Here is a 21,297-nt window from a genome sequence, read left to right on the forward strand (position 1 = left end):
ACAATAAACGACCTGAATCTTCATTAGGAAATTGAAAAAAATTCTCTTAAGATTTTTTTAAAGCTGGTCAAGGATAGTACAATTTCTGACCAGTCTCTCTTTCTGACATTTTTTCTAGAATCCTTGATTCCCATCAAGATTAGATGCAGAAAACATAGAAAAAGGAGTGAAGTCTGCTAGCAATTTAATGCTGGTGTTTCATCAGATCTGAAGAAAGATCTAAACTTTAAGAAATATGCAGCTTTTGGTAATATCTCTATTGATTTGTAAACACAAGGACCTAAAAATAGTGAATGCTCTTCAGACCATTCCGCTCAAGAGCATATCTAAGGCCCCTACTATTTCCCAGGATATAAGAAGGGAAGGATAAGGATATAAGTGATGTGTAGCAAACTTTACACAAGCTAGCAAAACAACATGTGTTACTACTACTTGTAGTAAATTTAATCTCCTTTAATGAAGCTGTCACACAACTCACTTTGTGGATTCTGAATAACAAATGGTCAGCCACCTTGAAATAGTATAGCTTTACTGTATGCATCTCTGCTGTCAAATTCTTTGCAGGGTAGGAGGCAAATAGACAGAAAAACAGCTTTTATAAAAATAGCTATGAGAACATAAGCCTTTCAATTTCTGTGCATAGCAATTATTTTTAGTAGATTTTTAGTTCAACCTACTTTCAGTTTCAACATCATGGATGCCAACAGACTTTGTATATTTCACCAGGTCAGATAGCGCCCGGGAAAGTTTCATTGTTTTCTTCTGTCGGCTTATCCTAGAAAGATAAAACAAAACAATTATTTTGCCATAAATTAAGGGAGAAACTTTCTCTTCCACATTTAAAAAAAAAAAATCAGAGTAAAGGAATAAAAGAAGGTTTTCTTCCACCAGCGAGATATTTAATAGTTTTATACCACATGGAGCCTCATTGTCAAGGCACAGAGGCTTTAGAGGCAAGAGCATGAAAGTACACAGAACAAGGAACTCTTCTTCTTACACATTAGTGGGCAGACATAAGACCTGCTCAGATCTGGTGGGGAGGATTCTAAACCGCTTAGACCAAAGGGTGGGATATCAATTTATTCATACATGTTTATACTTCTCAAGTTAATAGGATTTTATTAAGTGCTAACAGAAATACTTCTTAAATCCCAAAGAATTAGCAACAAAGGGATGCTCTGGATCTCCTCACTTGCTTCAAGTTGTGACTCACAGCATACCTACCAATCTCCCCAAAGAAGGTGCCAATGTATCCTAGCCTTACAGAGGATTCCTTTCACATGCCTGCAGACACCCTTCAGCAAATTGGCTTGCAGAGCTGAAGGGTATCTATTTACTAGGTACATTCATGTATGCATCTTTTTAGACACAAAATTGCCAAATCATGTGTTACAAACCTGCTGTTATGTACAGAGTCCCTGGCTAAATTTCCTTGAGAGTCCAAATCATCTTCACCCTCTTCCAGACTTGCTGTCTTTTTCAATTTGCTTCCTTTTTTCTGTGCCATAAGGAAATAAAACCATTATATACAACGGACATCAATATTCATTGATTAGAGAGAGTTGCTCTTTACTGCAGAAACTATGCAGCAGTGGAGGAGAAAAATAAAAATAAACTCAGGCAGTTAAAATAGTCTATAATAAAAATTGAGGAAAAATTTTTCTGGGTTTGTTCTGAAGAACTGCTTTCAATAAAAGAATCAAATAAGTTCTGTGGTGTAAGAAAGGCAACATGAGTTACAGATTTGGGGAAGTCTTTGTGGTAAAATAAAGTAGCTCTTACGATGTCCACAGCTTCTATATTGCTGGTACAATTGAACGTGTCTGTAAATATATATCAGCAAACTCTCAGCATTTTGAGGGCATTATTGATTTTGAGTTTCTATTTTGAGATTTCCCCTATTTTGAGAAAGCATCCAGTTCCCTGCTTTGAAAAAAGCAGAATCCTTTAAAAGGTCCCAGTAGGGCACTTAAAAAAAATCGGTATTCCTACTTGAAAAGCTTTGCACAGAGTATGAAACATCACAACTACCAACGTGTTTTTAATATCACATCCATCTGAGCAACATTTGAGCAGCTAGAAACAATTCTGCTGTGTTATGCTAAGTAGCATGTTACTTACAGAAAATGTGAAATGACAACTTTTTTAATACCCTTCAGTTTAGTAGAATGATATGCATGTCCGTGGGGGAGACTCAGCCTAAGGTCAGAGCCTTTCTATAATGGAATTGCAGATCCTCACATAAAAGGTGTTTTCTATAGTGCCACTGCTACTGCTAGTATTGTGTCATGCAGAGAAACTAGGATATTCTAGTTATTCTAGTTAGTTACATTGCAACTCTAAGTTATTTTAAATGGAAAACGCAAATTACTTTGAATGTTTCTAGACTAGATCTTGGATAAAGTTAGACTCTGCTGTAAACTGAAATGAGCTGTTATGCATAATTAACCAGTTGGCTTGCCTATGTAATCAGTGAACAGTCTGATAGCAAGCCTCTGTCAGACAGTGCAACTATGACATTCCTCCCCGACCACTGTGAACAGAAAGTTCTATCCAAGAGTCCAGCATTTATGTGGACCTAATCTACCAAGTGACTTACCTTCCGTTTAGAGAAGCTGCCCATCAATGATCGACTGTGCCGTTTATTGGTGTTGAAGTCTTCCCCATATTGCATATCATCCTCAAGTTTATTCTAAGGTGATCAAATAGAAAGAATAATGTACAGCAGCAGACTGGAGTGCTGCAGACAGCACTTTTAAACACCATCACAAACAGTTTGGAAAGCAATCCATCCTAAAGTGTGGACAGAACTTGACTGGACTAATGCAAACATTTTTTCTATAAGCTGGGTACAAAACCTTGAATCACAGCAATAATTGACATCATATTTGTCCACAGGCACTTTCAGAGCAGACAGAAATCACACAAATACCTACCCATCATGCGCTAGGAAATTATATTTTGAATCTAGGCAGAGCTGGGTACCCCCAAGCCACATACAGTCATTAATACCAGACTGTTTCATAGCTTAGTATTTGCAAAGTCAAGTTTAACAGGATTTTTTTCCGCCAGGAAATGTGACTGAAATCACATGGTTTTACTAGCATGCTCCATGGTAAAAAAGAAATAGAATTCTTGTCATGCTGAAAAATGTATATACTTCACTGAAAATGAATATACTTCACTGGTGCCACTGGTCATATATATGACCCTATAGTTTCACTATTTTCCAGCCTAATAACACACAGACTACTCTGGGCTCACACCTATTCAGAAGGGTTCCTTAAGTCTTGGCCTTGCAATGGATCTTACAGTGATAACTCTCTGATATACTACATAAATCCTTAGGTTTAAAAGCATATAAAAAATTCATGTACTAGAAGTTTGGGAAGCTGAGTTCCAGTTCTGGTCTAGTTTTAATCCCTAGTTAGTAAAACTGCTTACTGGCAGGTCTCCAGTATTTTTCATTTGTATGCAATAATCTTCCTAACCTTTTTGCGGCTTATTACAACCTCTAAAATGACACTGCCTCAAGTGCATGAGCTGTAGCCTGTGGACTAAGTACATTTTTATAAATAACTATTAGTATAAAATTAAAATACAAATGTAAATGCATAGAATATAGACAGCTAAGAAAAAAAAAGCCCAGCTTTCATAGCGGAAAACAAATTCTTATGGTGAAAAGTCATCACTTGTGTACGTTCCATGCTCCAATTGCTCTCTGAGCCCCAAAAAAGCTTTGCATATCTGACAGTGATGTTCATCTGGCATCATCATTAACTGAACGAATTCAGCTATGAAATCTGAAATTAATAATAAACAACTTATGTAGAAAGCTAACGAAACACAAATAAAATGAACTGTTAAAGACCTCTTTTTCCAAAGTCCAATTTACATTTCCAAGGACTGCCACACTTTATTATTCATCTGTAATAATAGATTACTCCTCTGCATCAAGTATGAATCATGAAAATAGCTAACAAAAATCTAAGTAACAGTAAATTAACAAGAGACTTCTACTAAATGGACATTAATGCAGAAAATATTCTTCCTTATTATGTAGCTTTTATATAAATAATACGAATACGAGGTACTAATAAGATGTAATGACATTATTAGTAAACTATTAATAAGATAAAAAAGAAAATATATGCCCTTCTTATTAATACCTTATTAATATTTGCAGGCAAAATCTTATCTCATAATGATGCAAAAGTTAAATGATGCTAATAAATTTAATCTATATTTGCATCAGGCTAACATTGTTCCAAGATTTATGATTTATCTTAGACAGTTAATCAGGGTGATACCAATAAATATGTTAAGATATCTAAAAAAAAGTGAAAATATTCCATTTTAATTTGATCGCACAGAATTCTGTTCGAGTGAAAAAAAATTCTTCAGGAACTTCCAAAACTAAGTTCTCTATTAAAATCTATAGGTGAGTTTCTTAACAGAAGCCCATATCATCCTCATTCTGGATACCATGAGACGTTTTCCAGACCAAAAGGTCTTTGCACCTCTGGACTGCAATGGTCCTATAAACAGAAAGTCATGCTATTTATTGAGTAGCAGTTGGCTAGAGCTGGTTAGGCAATTTTTATTTTCTGTGACACAATGGCATTTGCCAATAACCATGTCTTTGTGGGACATACACGTTTCAACAAAACTTTAACTGCAAAAGTTTCCTCAGACCCATGACAGAGGTTATGGAAAGGATATAAACACCCTCCCACCCCCACTCCCATTCTGAAATAGCCAAACGCAGTGCAGAGCCAGAGCAGTCATCTGGGAATGGGGAACAACGGTTCAGCTCCCAGTTCCACCTAAGTCTGCCTGGGGTCATGATCCCAGAATCTCCCCATTCCAGCTGAATCTTTTGGCTATCTAGTTATTCTTGATTCATTTTAGCTCAGTTGATCTAATTTTTAATACAAAAATCTAAAAGAAGTTTTGATTGCATTATGCCCCAAGATGTACCTATGTTTGAAATCTCAGAAAATTCACAGGTTGGGAAAATCATTTTCCACTTAATGTAGTTATCAAGTTGGAGATTATCAGGGTGAAGAGCTATTTTACAAACATGACTAGGATAGGAATCATGGAGTTGAATAATCTCACAGGTCTGACCCACATTAGCTTCCCTACCTTATCGCTGCTATAAAATACCATGAAGGCTTTCACATACCAGATAAGAGACCTTTCCAGAGAACTGACTTTTCCAGACAAGGCAACAGATCTCCATATGTAGACATTCCAAGAGAAAAATACTAGAATGGTTTTCTTCTGAAATTAAAGACACTTTTCCCTGTCTTAAAAAGTGATTTTTAGTTATAAAATATTTGCTAAGTAGTAAGCTAATTTCTTCAAAAACTTGCAAAAGCATGCTATAATACCAGACTATTTATAAATAGTTGATTCCTGACAGTTTGTCAGAACTAGTGTAGACGTGGTTAACTTCTATGCTCACGCACGTTGATTGCATGAAAAGTGATTGTTTTAAACATGTTACATAATTGCCTACAGCTGAGAGAACAATATTGATCTGCCTTTTTATGAAGAGGAGGAAAATCATCAAATTAAAAGTGATTGAAAAGTTTAGCTCCTAAATATATAGTTTACCACATTTAATCTGTCTGGAGCCCTTTGTGCTCTTACAAAGAAAACTATTAGCAATGATTTCTATAACATTAGTCACTAGCCCATAAGTACACTGTATACAAAGTTACCAGGATGAGGAGATTTTTCTTCCAGATTAAAGGGGGAGTATTTGGAACAATAAGGAGTTCTCTATTTGAAGTACCTCCACCCTCTGAGAGTCATTTCTTTCTCCAAAATGGATGACAGAAGAATCTGTCCTTTGTGAGAGCTGGCTCTCACTTTTCAGTCAGAAGTCAGAGGTTACAAACAGGGCCTGTTAAATGTTTTCTAATGCCCCAGAGACACAACATCAGCTCAAGATTTTCAGGCCTGAATTGGCAGATGTTTGTGATTCTAAAACCTTTGCAGTTTCTAAAGGATTCACACTTTAGTTTTTGACAGATAATACCACTCAGCACAGAGTCAGGCAACAGCTGAAAAGAAATGAGATCCCTGCACAGGGGCTCATTGACTATCACATATATGGCAATGGCTCTGAAAAAGACCCACCTAAAACATGTGGGTGTAACATGTGGTTAGAATGAGCTATTTCCCCCATTCACAATGCATTGGTAACCTGCAGAAATCGCTGCTACCAGATTGTAATGGAGCAGGGGGGATAGCCCCTTTTGTATCTGAAAGCATATTTTCATCTTCAGGGATTGGGACTCTAGAGGATATTTCACTGTAATCTTTAGAAAATTGCTGTGTCTTTGTATCTATTTTAAGAACTATTTTGTGTCTAAATACAAATGTATTTCAAAGGCAAACACAGCAAAATATCCATAGCTTTTTTTATATGAGCCATAAAAGTCAGGAGGATGGCAAGCATTTAATTTTCATGTTCTTTAAGGTTCTTAGATCAAAACAATTAGGTGCAAAGATGCAAGAGGAAATAATTTATTTCCTTCCTTTTCTTCCACTAATTGGACATAAGAGAAGAAATTTCAGGATAAGAAAAGAACACCAGTACTAAGACTAAATTCAATACTGAGGATGAAACTAAAGGCAAAGAGGTTTGAGGCCTCCTTAAAAAAAATATGGCAAGAGGAAGAGAGGAGAGGTAGTATTTAGCTAGGGAAACAGTCTTAGGAGAGTCAAGAACGCTTGCAATCTGGCTAAAAAAATCACTAGGTAAATTGGAAATCTACCTCATTCTGTCCCGTAATTTCCCATTTGTAATTAACAATCCTCCTTTATTGAGTAAATGCTTATAAAATACATTGCACACAGACACTTCTCTGAGAATGGAAGAACTCTAGCTTTAACTCTGTCTACCCATATGGATTGGTGCAAATAAACTCAGTAGTATGCTGTGGGCTCAGTAACAATTTGCACTTGTTATGTGCTTACTGAGCGGGCTACAGGAACTTCCTGCTTCTCAAAGGCAGCCTTAAACGTCTCCACGTCCCAATAGTAGATAATATATTATTGTAGGCATGCCATTTTAAAATAAATTAATAGTTTTTGGTGAAAGGAAATAGATCTTTGGCTCTAAAGCAGTCCACTGTTGCATTAGCCCAGAGATGTAGATCCTGCTGCAAAGTCTCAAGCCTGCGTGGCTTTTTGACCATACTCAGCAGTCTCTCAGAAAGATATAGACCAGATTCTTCAATAGGTAGACTACAGAAGAATCAAGGAGGCAAGCTGACAGCAAGTGAGTCAAGTTTTCAGAATAAACTATTTGGGTTCCATCATTAGTCCATGAATCACTTCAGCAGATCACAATTTTCTGAAGGACAGATGTCCAATAGCATAGTTTTCTATCAACGGTATTGCCCTGCTGATGAGTCCTACGTCTTAGGTCAGCCTAGAAAGCTTTCAGACTTTTCTTTCAGCTTTAAGATAGAATCTAAGAAAAGAAGACAAGCTGCCGCTTCAAGATCAAATGGCTTGAAGGCAAACCATTGAACTTAAAACAAAGATGAAATTCTAACAAGATCTAAATCACTGTTCTACAGCTGCACTTACTACCAAACATCTCACAAAACTCTGTGTTCTAAAGGGTGAGACAGGAGGGTGGGAGGTAATGGCAAATACACTCCACCGAATTCATATTTTAGTGCTATGGCTAGGCCAGATTCTTCTCCTTAGCTTTTTAGATGCTACAATTAACACATCTGTGTGTAAGAAACATTATTCTGAGCATGCAAGCTCATATTCAAATGCATAGTCTAATGAAAATTAGAAAAGAGAGAGCAAAAGAAAGAGTGAGGTTGAACACTGTAACTAGCGGTACAGAAAGCCACTACTCCACATCTGAATAACTTCATTTTCTGCTGCCAAGATAGGGAAGGAAGCTATTTGCAATGATCTGACATGAAACCACAGCAGTGCAACATCACAGTGCTGCCTCCTGCAAAGCCACATTCCCAAATTATTTAGAGCTGGCTTTTCCGCTGCTGGAATGCAGTTCCTAGCTTAAGGGCTATTGTTATTTTGCATTATGTAATGTATAATTCCATTTGTACAAATCAGCACTGAGCCCTCCTAAATGCTTGAATGTTTAAATGACTACCAGTCAGTCTCTGCAAGCTGAGCCCTTCTGCAGTGTTCCTAGTGCCTCATTTCATTTTGGGTCTTAATGACTTGCTGGAACAGTCATTGATAGTTGGTGTCCCTCAAGGTAGACTCTCTTACCCTCTTCCACACCTACTAATACTGAACTGATGCAAAAAACAAACAAAAAAAAAAGTGAATTAATTTGGCCATAACATTTTTCCAGACAAGAAGGTGCTAGGAAAGAAAAAGCACATACTCTGACTTATGCAATACCTCTGCCAAAAAAAGCATCACATTTCTGCTTACTACCAAGACTGCGTATGCTGCTCTTAATTAAGAATTGCATTTGGCCCTGGCAGTGTAGGCAGCATGAATGCATTACACCAAGAAAATTATGTGCTGGTCAAGACAAGTCCAGCTAACGGTTACAAGCCCAAATGGCACAGTTACTCAAGCCGAATCACAACAGCAGATCATTTTGCCAGGTACCTTATATGTCCTGCTTGTATCATCATGAATAATGAAGTCAGCTCTTTGGTGAGCATAGAACTTTCATGACTATGTACCTTAGTCTGAGTTAAGATATTTACTTGACACTAAGCTACTGTCATAAAATACTGTATAACATTGCTATGAGCTGTCAAATGGCTGCTCTGTCCTGCCCTAGTCACAGCTGCAGTTCAGAGGAAAGTGATTACAGCCTTATCCATGTGTTCATGTGACTTGGTTCTGCAACCCTATCTGCTCCAATCTCCCTGCTTTCAGTAAGGCTGACACAACGAATAACTCAACAACCAAACTAATTTGTATTTTAAAATTATATGTAACCCACATATTACTATAAAACTGTTTAGTATAGTCCCAGATTCACTAAATCTAAACAATGCATGATTGTTCAGGGTGACAGGCAAGGGATCCAGAAACAGAGACTGTGTGCTATGACTGCATCTATTACAACAAACAGACAAACCCAATGGCATCACACTTCATTAGTTCATTTCTTTTCTATAAGCAAAAGTCATAGGAAAGCATAGTATTTACTGATACCAAATCCTTCTGCATTTCTCACCAGGCTGTTAGCTCACACAAAACACTTTCTCCTCATCTTTCCTGTTTAACAAGACAACTCTGCAACACTGTATTTATACCTCTTCTTAAAAGATGAAGAGAACTGGTGAAGCATCTTGGCAGACCAGCTAATATTTACAGATACCATTCCTTTCAAATATCAAACCCAGCCTCTTTTCTCTCTGCTCCCACTGAACCCTTTCAGAAGTGGCTTTGAACATTTCTAGTTTGTGGCTCCAAAAATAAGTTTCCACTAGCACCGAGTTGTTTGATGGATAAAATGAATCCTCTGAACTTATCTACCTCAGGAAAGAGGACGATAAGTTTCTTTCCCAGTTTACTAATGACAGCTGTGTCTCCAAGAACACCTGCTAAAATTGATATTAACGGTTTATCATAGGATAATAAGACACCCTGTATGTCTCACTGCACACAGTGCATCCAGCGCTGAACAGTGAATGTGGATCTGAACCAAAACCAAATATTTATGACAATTCAGATGAAAACTAGGAAGTCCCATTACTATTGTAACCTAAAACTCCAGATTGGAAAATCAAATCCATTCATTCAGGATTAAATGTGACTACACATCTGGCTCCATCGGCATAAAAACCCTCCAAATAGTAAAATATGTGCTTGAAAACTTACTGGAACTAAATTCTCCTCAGACTTGATCTGAGATAAACTTTTAACTTTAGATGAATATGTATTGCTTTTTACGTAACAAACTCTGCTTTGAAAGCTAAGCAGCCCCCTCTACAGGGACAATATGCATAGATATGACAAATATATAATGAACAAGTCTGTTAGAAATCAAGCTATAATATGCTTTGTCAGTTTGCAATCAAATGAAATAACAAAGTTTCAGACCAAGAGCATCATGAAGCCTCACAATCCATCCAATTTATTATTAGTAGCAGTATTCTCACTGAAGTAAAATTTAACTTGGAGTTTTGTCATGAATGATCTGGCTTCCAGTTCTTAATGTTTATCTGATGAAATGGCTTTGTTTACACAAAGAATAGCTAATGCCTGTGGTTAACTAGTGTGTTATAAGTTTAGTATTATATACATCACAAGAAGTATGGTTTGTTACACCGGCAGTGCAAATGTTTCTTTTAAATATAATAATCGCACCGGGAGAGAAAAAAAACCTGAAGTCAAGAATTAAGGGGTTTCAGCCTTACTATGAATTTATCTCCTGCAGAATGCGCCATGGAATTGTGTTCCTGAAATAGCAATTCTTAAGTGATAAATCAGATTATCGTACACTCAGCATTTCTAACAAAAAGAAACACCATCACACGCCTTTTCAAAGAGCTTTATGATCTAGAAGGTAGGATAAGCATAAAGCCCACAGGATTCATCCACAACAAAACAATACTAGTCATTACAAAAGCATAAATTCCTTGAGCTGAAGTCTCACAGATTTTAAAAGCAAAATGAAGAAACAAACAAAAAAACCCCAGCTACATCAGAAAGGGCCATAAAAGAAGAACAAATAGAACAATCTCTTCCAGTCATCCACAGAACGATCTCTTGGTTTTCACTGTGGCCCACGGAAGGAGCATGGATTAAAATTACACTTTCATAATTCAAGGTCCTTTAAAATTTTTGGCCAAAACTGCCAAAGCAGTGATTCTAAATTCACACTAATCTTGTGGCTCACAGCATCCTGCTTTAAGGGAAGTGGAGCATTCTTCAGTTTCATTAGTACTATAATAGCTGCAGATGCCTCAAGTAAATTAACCCATCTTTACTTGAGAGCCTCAAAATAGATTTAGAAGCCCAACCTTAGACCTTCATCTTTTAAAAAGTAAACATGATTGTTATGAAATAACAGCACTAGGTAACTACAGACACACAAAAAAAAATAACAGTCAACTCTACAAATGAGTGAAGAACAATAAAATATGTTCACCTTCTTAATTTCTGATTTCTGACCAACCTTCCCTGACGACGGCAGAGTGGTGACTGTAAAATTGTTTGGGTCTTCACGGTCACGGATTTTGGATTCTTTTATCAGCGAGTCAAGCTTTTTCTTTGCTATATTCTCCACCCTCTTCCTATTAGTAGATGCCTACAAACAAAACAGAACCATTAAACAAGGTAGTGATGAAAAAAGTATTAGTAATTCCAGTCAGGATTAATACAAACTGAAATGCTATGTGTATGAAAAAGATGGAAAAGGAAAAAAAAAAGACTAGCTGAAGGATTTGCTCTAATTGACTATTAGTAACTACTTTGGAGAATGCCAAATAACCCAGCAACTTCTTCACTCGCATACTTTGAAGCAATTGCCTGCAGCTCAATATCAGACTTCACAGAAGATATGCAGACATGAGAAACCCTAATACAGATGTTAGATCTAAAGTGTAAACAGATTACCTGAAAACAGAGGAAGTAAAACTAATTAAAGTCATTCTTCAGTGGTTGAAAGGAACCAAGACTGACCATTAGCAAAGCTATTCAGATGACACATGCTTCTGTTAAAAGCCAAGGATGTGCTAACATAATTAATATTGAGATGATTCCTCCTACTGAACTCGATTAATATATGCTATGTTTTGCAATATCTGTTTAGTAAAAAAATTCATCTATTCCATTGTGCTGTTTAATAAGCTATTCTTCACTGAAGTTTAATAGTTAAGGATATATATGCAGAGTTTGAGTATTTCTCACACATTGGGGTTGATGGAAAGCATTCATATGCTATGTAAAGGCTGATTCTGCAACTACAATAGATGCAAGATTCAACTGGATGGAATGGGAGTAGCTTTAGAATCTGGATTTCGGTAGTTCAAGGGCAAAATTTAGGAGAATTCCTGATCCCTCCTTCTGGGTAGATCATAGCCTGTGTGAAGAAGAGAGGGAAATTAAAACAGAAACCTCTTTTCATCTTTTCGATTCTTTTTCATTCACAAGGCCTAAACTCACAATTCCAGGTCTTTTAAAAGGTAAAAGATTTTATTTCCTCAGTAGGCCTTAAAAATTCCCAGTTAATTCTGTCAGGAAACCAGCTATGATCTTCTGAGCTCTTCAAAGTTTGGCTTATAAATAGAATCAGATGTAACAAATTTCGTATGTTAGACATCTGCAAACCTCACAGCAAAGTGAACTGTTAGTAAAAAAAGACAATGAAGTCAGCAAAGTCTTAGTGAAAGTAATACACCAGCCATAACATGTTACTCGCTAATTTTATTAAGAAAGATGACACTTTCTTCCTAGCACTCATCTCTCCATCCATTTAATGGAGGAAAAATAAACATCATTGGCCAACTCTTTCCTAACAGTATATGTGTGGGCTGAGTTAAAGAGGATCATGGCAAAAGTCATTTCTAGCAATGAAAGATCCTCTAACATTTCTGTTTGTTCAAGCATTTGGAGCTGGATCCTCTGGAACCAAACCTTCTTCAATGTAGAAATTAGCTGGAAAATCTACAAAATTAAGTACCATAGTGTTTCTGATTTCAGCAGGGTTGTGACATCGCTTCCTTTTTCTTCTTTAGCTATTCGAAATACTCTGCCTTACCAGGGGACACAGACAAAAGAACTAGAAAATTCAGAAGAACAAGCTGAATGTATTTTGCCTATCATAGTAAAAAGTTTCAAAGTCAAGAAATGTCCGATTAATTTTCATTTTATTCAGCTTGCCTAGTTCTAGTTTCCCTGTATAGATAACTGCATTGGTAGCTCCTGAATGTTTTGTAAAAGCTTTTGGTTTGGCTTTGAACTCATTGTTTCCCCTGTTCAAAATGGTCGGTCCTTGATACTATAACTGCTCCCATACAGGTGGAAGCCTGCTCTGTCACCACTGGCTGTACAATACCTTCCACTTTGAAAAGTTGCATCATGCAAAGACAAAAAGTGAAAAATCATAAAATACAGTATCAAAAACTTTATAGAATCTCAGAATTAAAATACTGAAAAATGCTACGCTAAAATACAATCTATCAACACTATTTTCCTCCCTACATAGATTTACTCATAAAGAAGCTTCTCTGTTAGTTTTAAATCAAAATATTCATATCCATAATACAAAATGAGGAAATATTCTGAAGGAGAGAGGATTACAAATGCAATATATCTCCAAGGCAGTCTGGTTTATGTTATTAAATGGTTCTGATGTCTCTTTTACATTGTTTCTCTGAGCTGTAATGCCACACTTCCTGCATGCCAGAAAATTAAAGTGCCAGAAGAATTTTTCTTCTAAAAGGGATGAAAGGATAAATATTCTCAAACTTAAGAAAGCAGAGATGAACATTTCCCCCCTTTTTAGCACCTCCTTATAATAATAAAAAAAAGAAACCCAGCATTCAGTAAACTAAAGGACTGCTCTATAACAGTGACCAGTTTGACACCTTGACACAGGTAGTTTTTTTTTTTTTTTTTTGCATTTGAAGGGGAGAACACTGTGACACGAAAAAGAATCATACAGAGACATTTTTCAAATATTAAAAGACACAAAATTCCAAACTTCAAGCACTACCACTACAACTGGCCTTGTCTAGTATGTATTTTTGTCAAACCTGTCCGCAGGAAGACATAAGACCTTAAAAAATTGTGATGAGTCACAAAGATTATATCACATCCATATTCCAAAGAGCACACACAAGGTTCCTTCTCACTGTGATGGGAAATCTTAACACACATTTACATTTCAATGGTCACTTAACTTACATCTCCATTCATTAATTTACAATCATCATCAATCTCATCAGCACTGTCCTCATCAGACACGTCACCTTCCTCTGCATCATCACTAATGTTGGCTGGAAGTTTCTTCCCCTAGAACGTGGAATGTTTATACAGACAGGTTAGCATGCAGCTCTTGCTCTGACACAGAAAAAAATGGCATCACTCATGACAAAAACAAGAGTAATTCCTAGGAAAAGTGGAAATGATACTATTCCAAGCAAACACTAAGGTTTAGTGTGTGCAAAGACACTGAGCCAGGATTCTGTATAAAATAAGCTTGTCCTCTCTCATCCTCCGCAAAGAAAACCTACAAAAATACATACAGAAAGAACAAGAAAGAATGAAAGGGGAAAAAATAAGAGATGTGATATTTTCTAATTCATGGGAGAACAATCAAATGTTTAGGACAGAAATCTGTAAGCTCTGAGCAAAACTTAAGTGAATACAGAAAGTACAGAGCTTGCAATAAAAGCCAGACAGATACATTTGCAGTAGCTTGGGTTTAAAGCAGAACTTCTCAACTGAGAATAGGTATTTGTTAAAATCTCTTATGTACTCAGCAGATTCAGGCCAAAAAAGGATTCTAAGAGCAAGCACCCTAGTGTTTTTAGATTCAAAATAACATGGGAAGAACGTGAAGTGTGAAGAAGTGATGAAGAACGTTACAGTAAGGTAGACTTAAGTCGTTTTTCAACAAAGCATTATCACAGATGTTAGCAGCTTTAGTGACTATATTAGTGTGTAGGCAACTTCTTTAGTGAAAACCCACACAAAAAAAGATCCCCAAAATCAACAGCAAACCAACCAAAAAAAAACACGTCTTGGTGGTGAGTGACAAAGGCAACACTAAACTTCCCACTAAAACACAAGGTTGCATGACACAGCTGTATCTGTTTAGCCCCCTCATAACAGGTAGAGCTTGTAATCATCACAAGAGGGAAGGAGTGAAAACAGGTAGGTTTTTACCTTAACCAGTATCTTCCCTTTAAGACTCGCTGGTGAAGGGAGCTTGGTAATATCTTCACTGCGCACTGAAGACAGATCCAGTTTGTCTCCCAGTATTTCTATAAGATACTGTGCCATCTTCTTCTGCTGAACAACACTGCAATGGTTCTCAATCGACAAGATAACAGGGTACCTGGCAGAGACATAAGCAAGTATCATCAACTGCAAATTTAGCTTTTACAACACTAGAGAGGGTAAGTGTTATTACTGCCTGAGCCATGACTGTAATAGGCACCACTATTGAAATCCAGTGAAGTTCAATAAATCAGTTTGGGCACAGGACTGATACCCCACTACTCACTCCAAACTGAATAGTCCATTTTTGACAGCCAGAGGATAATTCAGTTTCTGCATTCGGACTTGACACATTTTTTCCAGAGCATGCTTTTCATCTTCCTACGCTACCGAGTCCTGATGTTCGCTTTCTATCAGTCTTTAACAAGCCAGCCTTGACCAAATGTAGTCAGTGCCTTCAACTCCCCTCCCTGAACTGTCCTTCACCTCTCTCCTACTTTCACAGGCAAAAGTGAAGAAAAGTTCCAAGAACTGAAAAGATCCCCAAATGGGCTTTGTCTTTACCTTCCCACTTCCAACAACCAATGGAGAAACCTGTCATATTAGTTTTTCTGTGAAAATCTTTCTAGCTGGCAAAAGGGCAATGTCATACAAACAAACCTGCAGCTTTTGTCCATAGAGCCTCTTTTACAAAGACATTTAACGTTATTTCTAGATTTAGTTTTATTATTGTTGTCATTTATTGTTGATTCTCCAGGTAGAGGTCAAGGAATCACAATGCTCGATTTCAAAGGCATCAAGATAAGACTCATAAAACTTCAATACAAGTGTGGTTGGTGTCACATATAAATACACTGAAGATGGATTCCTGTTAAGTTTAGAGATGATGCATTCTTAGGATGAGCACAAAAGCCAACATACAGTGCACTTTTGTAAGTATGAATTACAAACTAATTATGAATAAAGTGATGTCTACCCTGACATCTGGCCCTCCTTAGCTCCGTATCAGGAAAAACTACACTTTCAGCAAAAGCCACCAGGACAAAATTTTGCCAAAGTTAAACTCAGCTTTGCCCAAAGCTAGTTCCTTAGCTGGGCTTGCAACCTAACAGCAGCTATGCCTCCAGCCTTACCCTGAGAAAGAAAACACCAGCAAGCCTAATATGCACCATTTTTCTTTGGTACCAAACTCTGACTCAGCTTCAATACTTATCAAGAAAAAAAAAAAACTCTACACAAATAATAAATTGTAACAGAAACCTGGTTAGCTTCCATCAATCTCCAAAGAGATTTTCCATACAGTTTTAAGAATTACAATTTCAGAAGCACTGCTCTACATTTTGCTGGTCAGATTTCCTTTGTTTTCTTTACCATGTCAGAGCCCTCATACAGACACTAGAATTTTCAGGCTCACAGTAAGTTTACCTGGACTAAAATTTCAAGTTTAGCTCTATTAATGAAGATAGACTGTCTGACATATTTGGGTGACCTGATTCACACTCAGTGAAGTCAGTGGAAGATTTCCATAAAGATACATTAGTTTATTTTTTCAAAAAGGAGAAGATATATTCACACAAACATTTTGACTCTTGAAAGGTTGATAGTACTGTCAGCTTTACAAAACTTCTCATTCTATAATTCTGTGATCTTCTGAGCAATATGCATATAGAGAAAAATCCTGTTTCTCTTGAACAATTTGCTTTCTCCACAGCTGGGATCCTATCTCTTTGTACGCCTTTGTTACATGACTTGCCACCCATCTTTGGGACAACCATCTGAGTATGATCTTGGCATCACTAGAATGTGCATAGATAAGTGCTGAGATAAGTGGCTGAACTGTCAGATATTTGCTAACAATATTCACTGTCAAAACATGTTTCTGTCTCTTGCCTTCTAGGGATGGGATAAAGACAGCCCCACAACTATCTACACAATGTCCCTATTCAGTCAATTTTGCCTTGTTATTTCTTTCTGCAGGCTTTCTCCCCATAGAAAATAATTTAGAATTCTAATGCTTGTCTGGCTTATGCAGTAACAGGTTAGGAGGTGTCTTTTAACCTTTACAACGATGCCTGAGAGCACTACAGTTTATAACCTTGAGACTCAGAAGGTGACAGCCCAAATACATACTCATTCTTGACAAAGGCATATTTGTTGATAGTTTCAATCACATCTTTGAAGAGAATTTTGGAAGTCAAAGTATATCCATGGTGGACAATTGGTTCACCGTCTGGCCCATCCCAGCAGTCAACTGTAGAACAGAAACGACGACACCCATCAGACAATTAACATCTGCAGCCATTATCTGTAGAAGACTTTGAGACCCTGCAGTCCTCTTCAGGAACCCAGCCACACAGCAAGGCATAGGTTCACTCCCACCCTTCATCTGTATCTATCGCTGAACTGTGCTGAATGTCCTTTCTCTGAAGAAATTTCCTGGCCTTGAGATTCTACTGTGAACAGATGACTGGGGAAAAAGCCCCAGGAAAATAGATCTCTTTTAACAAGTGCTAAGGATTATTATTACTACAGGAAGAATTGTGGAAAACCTTTGATGGTCAGTACATTATAAATGATTGCAGAACAGGTACTACCTCTGAAAGGCACTGCAAACTTCAGAATGGATTTCACAGCAAGGCACATTGGTGAGCGCAGAGATTGCCAATATTTTGCATATGAACCTACTTACCTTAACAGAAATACCAGCTCCCCTCCTCTATCTAGTTGGAACTCTGTTCTATTTGCCAGTTTGGTTGCCATATGCTTGCAACAAATTATATACACCAGCAGATTCTACTAAATGGGAGTATTCTCTCTACAGATACATTTTTGTAATTTTTTTTTTCTTGGTACTAGCAACACTACCCCTTTATATGTCTTCCTTATTCCCACATTCAAGAAAATGTATCTGTTATATGGCACCGTTATTCTGTTGCTCTTTATGAAGGGAAAACAACATTTTACTAGGCTTTTTCCTCTACTGTGTCTTCTGCAGAAGTCATTATTCTTCCTTTATAGAGGAGAGATAAAACTATGGAGTCTATTGATGATTACTTTTGATCTTTACCTTCTACGCAACGACAGCCAGATTGTAGCACCCATGCATACATGTCTACCCTAGACTGAGACATCAGTTGATCCCCTGTGAGGTAGGTATTATGTGAAGAGGTAATGAAATAGTGACTCAAAGGATAACTCATATCCTGATTCACTTGATAGTGTTCTGGGTTGAATATATCCCCTGATGGACTCCGCATGTAATTGGTGAAACCTGCAAATGAATAACACAACAGATAATACATTTTTTTCCACTTTGTTGCTGTAACCTTCCCAGACCACAGCCTCAAAATGCACCCCTACATTCACCAACAGGTTCATGAACATGTGAAGCAAAATGAACAAATAAATAACACTACTATATACCAACAATTTGTCACAATGAGCATCTGTGATATTTGGAGAACTACCATTTAGGAACAGGAATCTGGGACTTGACATTATTACTAGTTGTTTTGTACACTTTCCTACTCTGCCTTTCTTGAAAAGTAGGACTGCATTTAATCTGAATCTGATATTGTAGGTTTATAATTCAAAAGATTCTGCTGGGACATTAAGTGGCATGGTGCATGAAAGCCTCCAGAGATATGTGGTCATATCCGGGCATTGCTTATCAGTGAGATGAGTTGAAAGATAGATGTTATTGCACTGCCTGTAGATAGTTTCCACTGGCCCAACATAGCTTGAGGCCAGGGAGATTCTCTCCTCTCCTCTGTTTCTCCCGAAAACATCAAAAGAATGTCAGCACACAAGGTAGACTGTGCACTGGGATCTTTGACCCACAACATTCCGGCCCTGGCTTGTACACACAACAACCTCTAATTTTGATAAGACACCATATGCACACATATGCATGTGGAAGGGAGAGAGCTGCAGCGTTACATTACTATCTGTCACTTTATGAGGCTGAAGTTCACTGCAATAATCTAGATTTGGCACTAGAACATCTATTATCTGGGGTACATTCAGTAATGTTAACAAAAGAATTTATTTTCCATAGTAGTGGGATCTTTGCAGGTAATGCAGACTACATGGCCTGAACAATTGCTGTATTGCATTCATCATACTTACAGTTCTGAATAAGAGTGAAGAAAAACAGCTGGAAGTAAAGTTTTAGCAAGTTACATTTTTACATGTTTGATATGAAATCAAGCAGCCCTAAAATTCTTTTCATTCACCACTACTGAAAAGCTAAGATTCCCTTTCACCTCCTGGCTTTAACAGCTGTTGACAGTGATGATGCCTTTATTCATTAGGTTCTCTGCTTCAAAACTTTAAATTCTCCTGATATTTGGCTTATTATTCCATAAATAAAACAGTGCCTATACAAAAATGCTGCCAAGCTTCTGAAGAAGTGTACTTTCTCCCACTGTGACAGATGGGTATATTGTTTTCACTAAAGCTACACTAGGGAAAATAACCCCAACCCTCAAAATCAGTCTCACAGTATTGGTCTACGGAACACAGAGAAATTGAGATTGAACAGAACTTAAGATAAAAATTCACCTTTATGGTGGTATGCGCTTTACATTTTGTGTTGATTAAGGTTTTATTAAAATAAATGAATTGTTAAATACAAATCAAAGCCAAAACTTTTTGCATTTAGATACTGAACAAAACGCTAAGAGACGATGCTAGGGAACCTCAGTCTACTCAAATACGTTTCTTCTAGGGAGGGCCTGAAGCAAAGCACAGTAGCTCAGCTTATGCTTAACTTTAAGCGGGTAGACAATGCCATATGCTTAAGAGTTGTGCTGGAAAGCGGCTGTAAACTGAGCCTTTCTGGGCAGCTCAGCCCCTGCTCCCAAATCTTGTAAGCAAAAACAGTCAAACTTCCATTCTTAAGAAAAACGATTCCTCAAGTGAAAAGTATGCGAAAAATAGCACAGCTTTGTCCACTTTAATATTTGTGAAAATACAGTCAATAACAAAAGAGAAAAATCTGTATTGTGGAGAGGGAGAAAGTTTGTTTCTTTCTAGATATTTGTCTTTGTAGGAAAAAAAACTACATAAGGTATTTTAGGGCTAATTGTGTAAACATTCTGGAATGTTAACATTCTGTTTAAACAGAATAACTGTTCAGGAATAACGCTAAGTGCAAATAATTCTATAATAAGAGGATCGCTGTTCGAATTTCCTCCCTGGGTAGACAGAAAAAGGCATCTTTCCACAAGAATACAACTGTTATTTTATGAAATTAGCTTTTAATAATTATATAAATATACATATGTATAAGACCTTATAGGCCAAAACTGCACTCTCAGATGAAAATGTTTAAGACCTCATGCAAGCTTGTGAAACACATGATATAAAGCCTGCCAGAAACCAAACTGGAGATCACCCAATGTCACACCTTATGGGCTAACTGCAAGCTAGTAAAACATCACTTTAAACATGCAGTCTAATAAATCCTACAGCCTGACAAAGAATTACAGCATTAGGCCAGTCTCACAGACTCAATGATCAACGAGCAAACTATTAATGCAGCTTGAGTAAAAGCAAGAGACTGACCAAGTCAGATCAGATACAACGAAAAATGGACATGGCACAGTGCATGCCAGCAAAAATAGCATTAGTGGCCCTTAGCAAATCAATCATTTCTTTTTACTACAAGCCAATCAGATGCTACAAGAGTGATTCCACACACTACTGTCACAGCACCCTCTGAAACAACACTCCTGTTTGCTTTAAGCACTCATTAAAATACAATATCAAAATTTATAAATGAGTTCATACTAACTGGATCCATCAACCCTAGAACGAAGAAAACTGAACTAACCAAGATACAGTGATGGTAGCGTTGGACACCAAAGACCTCAAGCATTTAATTACACGCTCAGGGAAGGTTTTCCTCTGATCAGCAGAGAGGTTTTTTGCAAGCCCATGTTGAATGAGCTGGTTGTCTCAGGCCTGTCCTAGGTGCTTCATGATAAAAAAACCATCACAGCTGAGGACACAAATTTGTTCCTGTGAGTCAATACAGACACATGAATGGGTATGAATGGGCAATAAAGGCTTTACTATTTCACTACTCCTACAGAAGTGCCTTGAAGTGTGGGCAATATGCTTTTGCCTGGGCTGTATCAATCTGAGAAATAAACAAAAGTTTTTAGTTTCCACAGCTGTTGTATTGCAGCCTCTCTATGCAACTCCCTATCTGCTTTATGGAAAATGAGAGATTTAGAGTCTCGATTACACACAAAGACAAAAAAAAGAATGACTCTGTGTGTATACATATATATTCATGCATGTACATATGTATAATTTTGTAGGCAGATTTAAAAGATTGCTTTGGAATTAATGCTTACTCTA

At 37.2% G+C, this 21,297-nt stretch overlaps 1 protein-coding gene across 1 annotated transcript in view; it reads right to left on the reverse strand.

The window, feature by feature from the left end:
• The window catches only part of PLCH2 (phospholipase C eta 2), a 143,299-nt gene that overhangs the window by 26,460 nt on the left and 95,542 nt on the right, over window positions 1–21,297 (reverse strand). Inside the window, exons 11-18 of the mRNA XM_068915963.1 lie at window positions 17,996–18,199; window positions 17,059–17,179; window positions 14,875–15,046; window positions 13,891–13,998; window positions 11,132–11,290; window positions 2,600–2,692; window positions 1,398–1,498; window positions 678–775 (exon numbers count right to left, since the gene is read on the reverse strand). Coding sequence (XP_068772064.1) covers window positions 678–775; window positions 1,398–1,498; window positions 2,600–2,692; window positions 11,132–11,290; window positions 13,891–13,998; window positions 14,875–15,046; window positions 17,059–17,179; window positions 17,996–18,199 — 1,056 coding nt within the window. The remainder of the gene's footprint in view (window positions 1–677; window positions 776–1,397; window positions 1,499–2,599; window positions 2,693–11,131; window positions 11,291–13,890; window positions 13,999–14,874; window positions 15,047–17,058; window positions 17,180–17,995; window positions 18,200–21,297) is intronic.

This window comes from Struthio camelus, chromosome 21 (assembly GCF_040807025.1).
Source record: "Struthio camelus isolate bStrCam1 chromosome 21, bStrCam1.hap1, whole genome shotgun sequence".
NCBI lineage: Eukaryota > Metazoa > Chordata > Aves > Struthioniformes > Struthionidae > Struthio > Struthio camelus.